This window comes from Echinops telfairi, unplaced genomic scaffold (assembly GCF_000313985.2).
Source record: "Echinops telfairi isolate 266 unplaced genomic scaffold, ASM31398v2 ScPeMD7_1;HRSCAF=3_0, whole genome shotgun sequence".
In the NCBI taxonomy this organism is placed as follows: Eukaryota; Metazoa; Chordata; class Mammalia; order Afrosoricida; family Tenrecidae; genus Echinops; species Echinops telfairi.
The window spans coordinates 47,997,439-48,010,240 of NW_022103896.1; the positions used below are offsets into that span (position 1 = coordinate 47,997,439).

The window sequence follows — 12,802 nt, forward strand, 5'->3', positions numbered from 1 at the left end:
GTTTTAAAACTATAGCAGCAGAATAGAGATTATTAAAGGGTACTTTAGCCTCATCTATTGCATTTTATTTTTTCACCTAAGTAAATTATTTACATTTTATTGTGTAATTTTAAAATGGTTTTAAAAGATTGAATGGGGGGGTATGGTGAATTCTCCACTGTCCCTTGAAATGTGACAGAACTATACAGCTCATTCTTACTCTCTAACAACAGCACTGTAGATAGACTTGTTAGATTCCTCCGGTGGGAAACACCTCCATTCTTGGCCTCAAATGAGAAAGAATTCACACCAAAGCCTGGCTTGTGAGCCAAGTGAGTTTTATAAAGAAGAAGTTTCAAGTTTTACAGTTAAGAACATGGGCACCCTCAGGGCACTGCACAACCACACGTGATGCCCCTAGGATCAGAGTGAGAGACAGAGATCTCAGCCTTAGCTATGTGGAACCCACAGAGGAGCAGTTGGAAAAGAGGGCCGTGGTCTCCAAAGTTCCAGCTTTTGGGGGCCTTCTGCTGGGAGGAGTGGTCAATGGTACTGGTTGATCCCATTGGCTGAATTAAACCCACCTGGCCTAGATTGGGGTTCACCCAAGTGTACTGGCTTCCTGGCTCAAGGGCCTGAATTTGCGCATGCCCTTTAGCCTTTGTGGCTGGCTAGCTCGCCTGATTCTATGCAGCAACCTCCTGTAGGGGACGCCTTGGCATGGAAAGGGACAACCCTGGTTTCTGACACTCTAGCTACGTAACAGTAGACTCTCTACCCACTGTCCACTGCCACTAATGCCCAAGCCCTAACCAAGCCAGTGATGAAATCATGGGTGCTGAGGAATTCGAATACTGGGCTGCTGTCATCTATCAGGCTGAAGAAAGCTTTTGTGACCGTGATTCTAAAACTTTAGGGTAGAAAAACTTAAATCTGATTATTTACAACCCTATTTCTATAATCATATCTCGAAGAAACTGTATCACTGTGTAGGGTGTGTGAGTCTGTGTATTTAGCAGTTCCTCAGGTCAACTCTAGTGTAGCGTTCATTACTTTTCTACAGAATTTAGGAGGAAGGGGAACTATAATTTGACTGGTTTTAATGAATTTTAGCTTCTATTCTGTTGAATTAGACCTTACAAATTCAGAGTTTTTGTTGACATTGTGAAGATAGCCATTCCAAAAAAAAAGTTTTCAGGATACAAGAATTGTACACGGGTTCTGATTGGGCAACTACACTGCTACTCTGAAAGGCTTACGGTAAAGCAAAGGATATGGGTCCAAAGCCCAGTAAAAGCTGCTCAGTGGGAGAAAAAATAATGTGTTTGACTTCATGAACTCCAGCTTCATAAAATCTGTGTAATTGGGATCCAGGGGTGACCCTGGGCAGTCACCATGGCTAAGCGACAACACCAAGCCCATCTCCATGTACCCTGACTCCTCTTCCTCCCAGCCTGCCTACAAATAGCACTCATCCATCCTTGGCAGCACCCAAATCTCCTAAAGATATGTCTAGCAGCCTTTGCTCACCAAACTGTATTGAGTGCTTTGTTCTCTCAGGCCTTGGTGACAATGTCTTGTTAGCTGGTGAGAGAACTAAAGCCTCCTGAAAGGTAATCATAGAAGCAGCAGTCAGGAAATGAAACAGCACATTGCACTATGACAATCTGCTGCAAATGGCCTCTTTAAAAAAGCAATGCCAGTTTGAAGACTAATGCACACCTGACCCAAGCCATGGTGTATGCAATCACCTCAAAGCTGGATAATGAATAAGGAAGACCAAAGAAGAATTGACACCTTGGAATCATGGTCTTGGCAAAGAATACTGGAAGTACCATGGACTGACAAAAGAATAAACAAATATGCCTTAGAAAAATGCAACCAGAATGTACCTTAGAAGCAAGGATTACAAGAGTTTGGCAATGTGATCCAGAGGGATCAGTCCCTGAACAAGGATATCATGTAGGTAAAGTAGAGGGTCCATGAAAAAGAGGACAACCCTCTACAGTACACATCAACACAGGGGCTGCAGCAGCAGGCTCAAACCCAGGAATGGTTGTGAAGATGGCGCAGGACGAGGCGGTGTTTGGGTCTCTGGTGCATAGGGTTGCTGCGAGTCAGAGTCCACCAGTGGCAAGCACAGACCAAGGCGAATGCAAGATGTGGCAGTGCCCTCTTTGCTTTCTTTCTGCTCATAAAATTTAAGAGTCTAAATAAATTATTTCACATCCCTTGAAAGAATAGGGGAGTCAATGTTTGGATTCAAGGGGCAACCTGCTATTGATAGACACACACCCCTCTCTAAAGCAACCTTCTCCTAAGTTTTTGTTCTCCCGGCAAATCCATCCAGTGCCCAGGCCCCACATTTCCTCTTCTATAAGCTCTGAGATTTATTTAGTCTGAGTAAGCCCATCTTCGTTTCCATCATAAATGCTTCTTGCCCCTTGTTGCTAACCCAACAAAGTTCCAGATTCGAGCCCGTCAAACAACTCCACGGGAAAGATGAGATTGTAGCACCCATCAATATTTATTGTCTCCGAAACCTTAGAGTCTTCATGAGTCAGAATGGCCTCAATGGCAAGAGTTTGGGGTGTGTGTGTGTGTGTGTGTGTGTGTGTGTGTTTCCTGTGGTTCATTCTGTGTGTCAATTTGGCCAGGTTACGGTACCTGAGAATTTAGTCTCACAGTGGTCTGTGATCAACATTACTTTGATTCCTTCCCTCAAGGTGTTTGGTTATGACTAAGGAATGTTTTCCCCCATAAAACAAAGAAAAGACAAACTCACTGCTGTTGAGTCAATTCAAACAGCTTCTCATAGATTCTGAAATGTGTTTGGTCTACAGCCCCCTTTCATGGGGAAAAAAAAAAGCCAACAGTGCCCACCTCCCCCACTCCCAGTAATTAAAATATTTGTGCTATAGCCTATAATTCAGAATAAAGTGTAGGTTTCTGTTTTTGAAGCCCATCATATGGTTCTAGTGCACCTCCGGGCATGGTATTGCTCACTTTGGGAAGCGCAGATCTATAGGGGATCCAAGGGTTTAAATCTATCTGGAAACAGACTGACACTGTCTTCCACAGAGTGGCTGATGGGTTCCAATCGATGGCCTTTCGGTTAGCAGTTGAGCACTGAATCCTGCCATCACCAAGGCTCTTCAGTTCCAGAACACCCATTGGTACATCGTCAACCCAGTGCTGACCACTTCACTCCACGCCGTCTCATGGCCGTCCCCTAATTGAGTAGCCAGGTAAGGTTTGGATCTCTGTCCTCACCTATCCTCTCTGACAGTAGAATGTTTTAGCCAACTCGCCTATGGGTATTTGTATTTCTGAATGTGAAAATATCATGTTATACTAGACACACATGAAATTCCAAGTCACCTGTTTTTCCGACATAAAAATGAAATGAAAACTGTCTAGGAAATGCATGACTTCCTTTAGTCCCCGCTCTTCACTATGTGTGAGTACGAGACACCCATCTATCTCCTCCCGGCTTGGCTTGACTTCTTCTGAGCGCATGCTATCACCATACTTACAGCAGACATATTATGGTTGGTCCAGTTTTACTGACTGCTTCTCCTTATTACAATCAAAGCTCTATGCGAGTGGGCTGGTTTGTTTGCTCATTCCTGTTTTGTTTGACTGTTTTCCTCACTGCTATATTTCTCACACTTTAGCTTCTTGGCTTTGGATTAGTAAATGCATAATAATATTTTTACCTTTTAAAAATAATAATATTTTTACCTTTTTAACAATATGATAAGATAAAAAACAATATGATAAGCTTTAAAATGCTTCATCATATTTAACTCATCTTAGTAACTCAGGGGGAAAAAAACAATCGTATGTAAGTGCACTCAAACAAATGAAAAGTACGGGTGCCAGCTTTTTTAAAAAGAAGGATGTTCAATAAGAATGATGTAAAAAACTGATAAGGAAGATTATATAAATATAGCCATGTAGCAAAACCTGTTCTCATCAGGAATCCATAAATTAAGGCACAAGACATTACATACCTGGGTTGAAACTTTATATCAGAACAAATTACCAAGAATAATGCATGCTTTTAGGAATCTTCAACACATAGCAATGTGGTCAGCCTAAGAAAGCAGTGTGTGCCATTTGATTTGCAAGCAAGTAAATAAATGAAAAATGGACACGATTCATTGAAATATAATAGTTAACATAGTTCAATTTATTCCCATGTAAATTGGTTGTTACATGCTAAGTTAGTACAAAGATTTATAAAAAAGATAATTCAATCCATTGTAAAACATAAAAAAATAAGTGCAGCATATTAAACAAAGTGATTTTTAACTAAAAGTCTCTCGCTCGTGAAAGCACCACTTAACTCCCTACTTGAAATCTGGCAACAAATGCCCTGCCCAAAAGCATATTCTACAAGTGAGTCAGAAAGTATTGCTACAAAATTCTAGTAATGTTTATTAAGCAAAAGTATCAACATGTGAAGCAGTTTGTTTCACAATACAGCCTCCATCTAGGCCTATTCTTTTCTGAGGCGTCTTTTCGTCTCTCTGACCCTTCCTTCTCCAAAGGATTGTACACACTTTGATTCACACTTCAAAAGGACAGTTGGAGCATTTTTCAGGGACCCAAACTGCATCCCTCAAAGCGCATTGTGATGAACCAAGAGCCCTCATTGGCACAACTTTCTTGGCCCTTTTCTCACCAACACAGTTTTCAGTTTTCTTAAACTTCTTCATAAGAAGCCCCTATAATCATCCTGTGTCCTTCCAGAGAATCTCTCAGGATTACCTGGGACTTCCTGCATTTACCTCTCTTACTTACATGTAACTGACCCCGCAGGGAGCCACTCTGTGAGTGGACCTTCTTCTCTGGATGGCACAAGTCAATTGAAACCCATCTCTGGTTATGCTTCCGTTTATAAAATCATGCTCACTAGCTTCGGTATTGCTGACAGAAGGACGGATGGACATTCTATAAAGTAGCTGGTCTTCACTCAATGATTCTGGCACCCGTTAAGCCAAAAGCATGCTGAGGCCAAGGTTTCCGCTTAACTCGAAAGTGTCAAACGACATGAAATCTCAGCTTGGTGGTTTTCTTTGGATGGAAACCTTCTGGTTTCCTTCTATGGGAATTCTTATGGCTTCCTTTCCGCCATTTCTACCCTTCAGCCAATCTCCTCATTCAGCATGGTTGACAGTTTTCCCTCTCTCGGCTCATCCTTGCAGTCTTCCAACCCTTCCATAAAACACTTGATCCATCTGAAACCTATTTTATGTGGGACAGCCTTCATGTTACCTTGAACGATGTGAGGTGATGTCTACTTCTATTAAAACTTGGTCTTAGCCCTGATCTCATAGTCTTTTTTCCCACGGCACCTCTAGTAGCCTTTCATTTCCTTGTTCATCCTTCATCCTTCCCTTCTCTCCTTGTCTTCTCTCTTTCTTTTGAAAGCACCTTAACAAGGCCAAGACAAGTGCAGTACTGTGGGAACTTGTTAACAGTCATCAATTGATGGCAAAGACAAGTTAAAAGTGTCTTTAAAAAAAACAAACTCTTACATACATGAGCTAGAGCTCCTAGGAGCAATACTTTTTGACTTTCCCTTTTATGTTCCATTAGATCCTCATCTCATAGAATATGAGTGTGCGTTTCTAAGTTCAACAGCATACTGATATATTTTGGGTAACCACCTAAATGTCAAACACTATCCATACAGGATATTAATACATTCATGTTTTCATTAAAGAAGAAAGATCTCTTTCTTCATGATTACATTGTGTAGCTATAGAGATGTGTCTAATAAATTACTGGAGACTCATTAAAGTAGATCTTATAATACTTGAATCACACAATCAGGGGCAAATAACCTTTACAATGAAAGTGAACTGGGGAAATTTAAAGACATTTCATTTGCATAGATGTAAGGTTAATCATCTTTTCCTGGTTATGTATTTTAGGCTTAGTTTATATATACTGTTTCATGGGGATTTCAGCTCTCTTATAAGTCCTTTTTAGTTTTTTCCCCCATTGTTTTTACCATGATAAGTAATATGGAAGTCCTTTATCATGTATAAAAATAAGGTAATCTGATAAAAATAACTGTGACACTGGAAGCATTCTGGCATCGCAGTCATGTTATAGCTCATATGCTGTTAAAGCCTGCTTCAGAAAAACAAACAAACACGTCTATTTGGGAATCTTACGGATCTACGTATGATACACAACTCTTGGATTTTCAGAACTCAACTCCAGGGAGCTCCTCCGGGCCATCCATTCACTGAGGCCTTGGGATCCAGGAGGCGATGGAGGGGAAGTGGCTACATAAGGTACATGGTTTTGTTTGTTTGTTTGTTTGTTTGTTTTTCCATCTATTAGAATGTAACACAACATTTGACATCCAAGGAACTGGCTTGAAAGTTTTATCTATTAGGCTTGCACTATAAATCATGAAACGCATTCACACGCAACTGCTCAGTTAATACTGTGTCACCTTCCATCATAAAAGAGAACAAATCATCTATCAATTAAGCACATGATTTTAGAGTTATCACGGTCCATAATCTCTAAATTAGAAAATGTCTGTAGGGCATGAATTCCATTCTGGGCTGCAGTTGCGTAGCCAAATGCCACTTGTCCATCCTCCTCCTTACCATGAGCCCATTCTGGCTCATGCAACTGTCTAGGGCAGACTAGAACTGCACCCCCCTGCCACCTCCCCCCTCGGGCTGGAACTCCTTTCTAGAAGAAGACTACCGCAGTGACTGGTTGGTTTGAATCTCTGACCCTTCAGTTAGCACTTCACCACAGCACCACCCTGGCTCCTAATTGATAGGAGCAAACATCGTTTCTTTTCTTGACTCTTCTTGACTCATGTTTACCTGTCAGTAACCAATGGATGATTGGGATGGTAAATTTTACCACCACCCACCACTGGACTAATTCAAGTGAACCATGCAGAGCAAAATTCCTTTCTCTCAGGCAACTTGACCTCCCATGGTTCCTTTCACTTTTCCCTACAACGGTACATGCTAGGCATGGCATTTGATGGTGCGCCCTCTCCTCTAAATTAGTCACTGAGTGAGTGAACTGGTTTCAGACACCGGGCGATTGTTCGGACAAAGTTATGAGAACTGAAAGCATTCTTTTACTCTTCCCCTTTTATTTGATGACATTTGTCTTCCTGGTACTCGATGTTGAGCTTAAGGACCACATGAATGCTTCCCACGGCTTTGCTCGGGACCACTCCTTACAGCACTGGAGACACAGGAGCACTGACTCTGACCAAGAGTCCTAGGGCAATGCTGAAATGGCCAGTCCTTCCAAAATACTTCTCACACTTGCTTACAAGTTCCTTCGTAAAGACGTGTCTACACTTATTTTTGAAAGTGACTTTTCTTCTTAGGTAAAACAATTTGTATGTTAAAATGAGAAACAATGAACTTGTGCATGATTGAGAATGTAAGTGCAAGCATACAAACAAAAATCTCTTGGTTCAAGCGGGCCTGTGGTGTTTATTTGCCGATTTTACTGCATTTGGTGAGCTTGCAGATGAACACATGCCCAAGTCCTCCTCTAGCCCTCACCCCAAAAAAGGGAGAGCAGAAGACGTACAGTGGGAATGTATCTATTTTATGAATATAGATAGATAATTGGATTATATTATCTACCACTGGGAAACAGAGAGGGCTGGAACGGCTACATTTAATTTTACACTGAAATAGCACTTCTGGTGGTATTTTAACATCCAAAAAATCATATTGGTAAAAATCTGTAAATTCAAACAAAAAAAATACTTGCTCAAGAGAAAAAAAATCTGTAAATTCTGTGACTCCCACACCTGTGGCTGCAACTAACCTTAATCAGAACACGGAGCCTCTTCATGGGGTGGGAATATGGCGATTCGAGCTGTTGGTGTGAAGAGAGTAAAAGCGTTTCCAAGATTCACCACAAAGCAGACGATACTGAAAACTGGAGTCCATCACGGTACCGTTGTCCTCCAGATAAAAGGACAAGGAAAGGACAATCGTTTGTGTGGCCAACAAGTGCTTCTCGTTTGATATTTGTTCTAATGAATTTATTACTTCCTATGAATTTGATAGCATGCTGTATAAATTAGGACTTAACTGATGTTTAATGGATTTTTTTGAGCGGAAGGAGGGTGTAATAAAATGGCTTGTTTGCTAACTTGTTTTTATGTATGAGTTAAAGATAAACCATCCTGGGGTTTTTTGTTTTGTTTTTAATGCCTGAGAAATGGGTCAAATCATTTATTATGTGGCTAGGTGTTTCCCACCAATTAATAACAAAATAGAAATAAAATAACACAAAATACTATGGTAAAAGGGAGACATGTTTACCGTTCAGTACACTAAAACTAAATGCTTACTGATTATACATATATATGTATATACATATATATGTAAAACTATACAATAGCCTACTAAGTGCATCTTCTTACTAACAAAGACATTTTAAAATCGTTGGCAAATCTTAACAAGTGGCTCTACAGGTAGCGAGTCACATTATGCTTATCATAATGGAGGTCGTCTGTAGAATCTCATCCCAACAACAACACCGTGCAGAGTGCTGAAGCGCGGTGTCTTCCCAGCGTTGCTAGACCATCTCTGTCCTGCAGCCCAAGGTCCTCACACCTCACTGTGCTCGCTGAGTTTGCCCACATTCTGAAATAGAGGATGTGTTAGTCTGGGTCCTTTAGAGAAACAAATCCACAGAAACTCATGTATAACAGAGAGTTTTATATAAAGGTTAAGTGCGCATCAAGAAAATATCCCAACCCAGTGCTGCCCAAACCCACAAATCCAACATCAGCCCATTTGTCCAACACCAATCTACAAAGTCCTCCTCCATCTCACAAAACACACACGATGACACCGAGTGCAGGAGGAAAGCTGAGTCAGTGAACGCGTAAGCATCCCAGCGCTGGCAGGGTCTCCACGCAGCTGCTCCAGCACCCAGGGCTGCATCGGGATAGGTCCATGTGGCTTCTCTTTGGGGATGTCTTGCAGGAAGTGAGCCTTGCCAGCTGAAGCAGGGAACTGGCTAAGACAGCTGCACCCTAATCCGACCACCAGAAAGCAAGAGACCCGAGAACTAGAAAGGCAAGGCTCGCTGAGCCATTTATTCCTCCGCCCTTCAATTAACCCCACATGTGTTTATCGGCGAGGTTAGCACAATAAATTAACTACCTCAGAGGAAATAAGCATGTGCTCTTGATCCAACCCTTACAGAGGTGCCACAGTAAAAGAACAACGGCAACTAACGTTAGAACCCGTGCTAACTTTTGTTAACTCACCTTATTTGAATGAATAGTACTGACTGCAGAAGCTACTGATTCAAAAAAGATTGGTTTCTCTAAGTCTAGGTTTCCACAGTACTGCATTGCTTTTATCAAGGAAGCTACAACAAAGCACAGGCAGTTAATCATCAAGATGCAGGGAACTGCAGACGGGTCCTACCCAGTGCTAGCCAAGGGCCCTCTCTTACCTGTGCAATGCACTAAGGATATATCCACACTCCTGTTCTTACATTCCATGTAAACCTGGAGGGATTGAAAGTGTATACCCACAATTAGTTCAGGACAACTTTAAGGAAGTCACAAGATGAGTTTCAGAAGAAACTTTGAAAATTTCTAGATAAAAGTGTGTGTGTGTGTGTGTGTGTGTGTGTGCGCACACACACACACACACACATATATATTCAAGGTTTATGAAGTGACACCACCAGAGGGAGCTATTGCTACACAGTTATGCTTAACCCGGTAAACTAAAGAAGGCTTGCTTCAGCCAACGAGACTAATGCAGCGGGCATTGACCTTTACTGCAACTAAATTTGTCTGCTTCCATCTTCTACTTCATTTAATAGAAAATAGGAGCATCACATTTCCTTCCCTATAAGAGAAATAAAAAAAACTGTTCTCAACCTTCTTTTATTGGAAGTCAAGGACCCATTTGAGAAAATGATAAAAGCTGCTGACCTAGTACTTAAACAATAACTGAAAATCAAACCAACAAAAACGCACTGCCATCAAGTCTGTTCTGACTCAGAGTGACCCTCTAGGACCGAGTGGAGCTGCCCCTGTGGGTTTCCAAAACTGAGTCTTCTTAAGGGAGGACAGCCTCTTTCTCCAGCAGAGAGCTGGTGGGTTGGGAATGGTGCTCGCCGTGAGGCGGCACAGGGCTAACCCACTACATCACCCGGGAGGCTTCTCACAGTTATAGCTTCCATCAACTTCAACAGGTTTCAAAGTATACTGAAGGGTGGGCTACCCTGCGGACTTCACTGCAATCCCAGCCAAGCATGCCACCCCACGTCGTTCTTAAAGCTCAATGAAGGTCAGAAATCCTCGCTCATTTGCCTGACTGCTTTAGTTTCCCTTTGTGTAAATCATGGTAAATCTCATCTAGGAACAATTTAGTGATGGTCCCCATCTTAAACTCATCCATGTCAAAGCCAGCCCATGAAATGGAGTGAAAGGGAATCTTGGCATTCTCGTTACAGGAGAGTGGGTTTAGTTGCATAATAATGATGTATCTTACATGTAAAATGTAAAAAGCTGGATTTGTTAACCCATTCTAAGAGTCATCACAATTTATTAAGCACTTCCTTCATATCCCTCTGGCATTAGCAGTTTTCTCCACAGGCAGAGAAATGAGAACTACTACATAAATAGATAGATAAGTAAGGTAGGTAGATAGGTAGATAGATAAATGGATAAATATATACATACACACAAACATAAGAGGAGGCTTTACTGTAGAATAAATGGCTCTTGTTTCTGTAAGTAAAAGTGATTAATTCAAGGTGACCTGCCAGTGCTTGACTTCTTTCTTAAGCTCAATGAAGCACAGGCACATTGCTACGGGTGGTTTGTTGATGCCCAGAAACATAATCTCCAGTTCGCTGACCTCTCAGCATGCCAAATACAAGAATAAATAGAGGTCATCCCACTTCCTCAGGCCTACAGCCCCCTGGAGGACATTCCTTCGACTACAGTGACTCGGAAAACAAGTCAGGGAATGTTGTCAGTAAGCAGGAAGACACACCTGCCTAATGAAAGCCCCGTGGCTCTTCAATCTGTGCCCTCCCCCAGGTTGGCTGGGACTAAGAGACAATATCTGTGCCAGGAATATCATTTGCCCTTTAAGAAATGGCTCCTGTAACATGAGAATAAGAGCAGCTAGCATTCTGGAAGGTTCACTAAAGGACAGACATTTTGTTATATGCTATCTATGGAATGTGTCATTCCTGGGCCTCATCATAACTTGATAAAGTGGATAAATTCAGTTACAAAAAAGACAAACAGATAAGTTGGCCAACATCATAGAACTAGTATATGCTAATATTTAGACCCAGCATTTGTCTGTCTCTAAAGTTGAGTTAACCGCCATAGATTTTAATGTTCGTGTGCTAGTGGGTGGTTCGACTGCAACTTGTGGTGAAACTGTGTGACAGAAGAGGACAGAAGCAGATCAGCAGGTCGTTCCCGGCAGAGCCACAGGGTGGACTTGAACTGCCAACCTTCCAGTTGACAGCCAAGTGCTTTCCCCTTACAGCAGCAGGGCTCCTTAATGCCATCATAACGATGATGAAATAAGCCAAGTAGTCACAAGATCATTTAAAAAGCAAACCAGTATAAAACTGCTGGACTTGTATATGTGAATGAAAAACAACACCGCACCAAAGATAAATATAGTTTCCTGCATATTTGGAAATAAACCACATTAGTTGATTTATGCTATCATAATATTGGTAAGTGCCATTTTATAGAATAGTAAGGCAATTAAAATGCTTGAAAATAAAGTATTTCCTCTGTTCAGTACCTAGATTGTTTGGACGGATCTGAATCTGAACCTAAGCTTAATAGGAGCCCCAAACTATTTTCCCTTTATTACGACCCTAGGTTCTGATTTTTCAATGTCTGCAGAGGGCATCCAATAAATATTACAGCATAGTGAGAAACAAATTTGAAATGCAATTGGATAAAAAATACATATACTTGCTGGTCTTTGCATTAAAAGAGCAACCATAAAGTTGTACTTCTCAAAATATTCCTAAAACCCCTGGGTCAGAATCATCTATTCTTATTTAAAACAAAGACCTTTAAATGACTACCAATCTTAACTCTGTAAAGTCCTTGTCAGTGATTGTTATCATGCTCCTAAAACATGATGCTTGTAGACATTATCTTTCACACCTACCATTAAAGTATATGCAAGTGTATGAAGGAGAAAAACCTTACAAGTCGTATTCCCATTCTTGGCCTTGAGGAGCACCTGACACGATCAAACAGAAATAGCCCATGCACAACAATTAAGTAGCCAACTGGTAAAAATATCTATGGACTACGGCTTCCTGGCATTGGGCTACAGGCAGTATAAGACTGAGCTCTCCAAGAGAAGGAAGACGAGTGAGGTAAACCCTATAATCACCTCAACTTTCTGCCACCAAGCCCTACCTGCGCCACAATGAGGAAGACTCACACACACGACAAAGCGGACTGCAGGGGAGCCCGCGTAAAGGAAAGAAAAGTGATATGCAGAGAAAGAGCTTCAGAAATCGCCTTAAGGTTTTGAATAAGTGGCTGAATACAAAGCACACATGCATTGGATAAGACTCTTGGAGTCCCAAAAAAGAAAAAGATCCTGGGGAAAGAACACATATTGGGAAGCAGACACCCAAGGGGGACATTAGGCTGAGCTCTAAGTAACAGATGACATGAGAGTTGGGCACTGAATAAGGAAGAAAGAAGAAGAATCGATGTATTTAAATTGTGGTGCTAGAATTGAAAGTACCATGGACGGCTAAAAGGCCAAAC

At 41.5% G+C, this 12,802-nt stretch overlaps 1 protein-coding gene across 1 annotated transcript in view; it reads right to left on the reverse strand.

Moving 5' to 3' along the window:
- Nucleotides 1-4,145: 4,145 nt before the first annotated feature.
- The window catches only part of SLC26A7 (solute carrier family 26 member 7), a 136,978-nt gene continuing 128,321 nt past the window's right edge, over nucleotides 4,146-12,802 (reverse strand). Inside the window, exons 14-16 of the mRNA XM_004697718.2 lie at nucleotides 9,472-9,526; nucleotides 9,281-9,384; nucleotides 4,146-8,648 (exon numbers count right to left, since the gene is read on the reverse strand). Of these exons, the coding sequence (XP_004697775.1) occupies nucleotides 8,613-8,648; nucleotides 9,281-9,384; nucleotides 9,472-9,526 (195 nt within the window). The 3' untranslated portion in view covers nucleotides 4,146-8,612. The remainder of the gene's footprint in view (nucleotides 8,649-9,280; nucleotides 9,385-9,471; nucleotides 9,527-12,802) is intronic.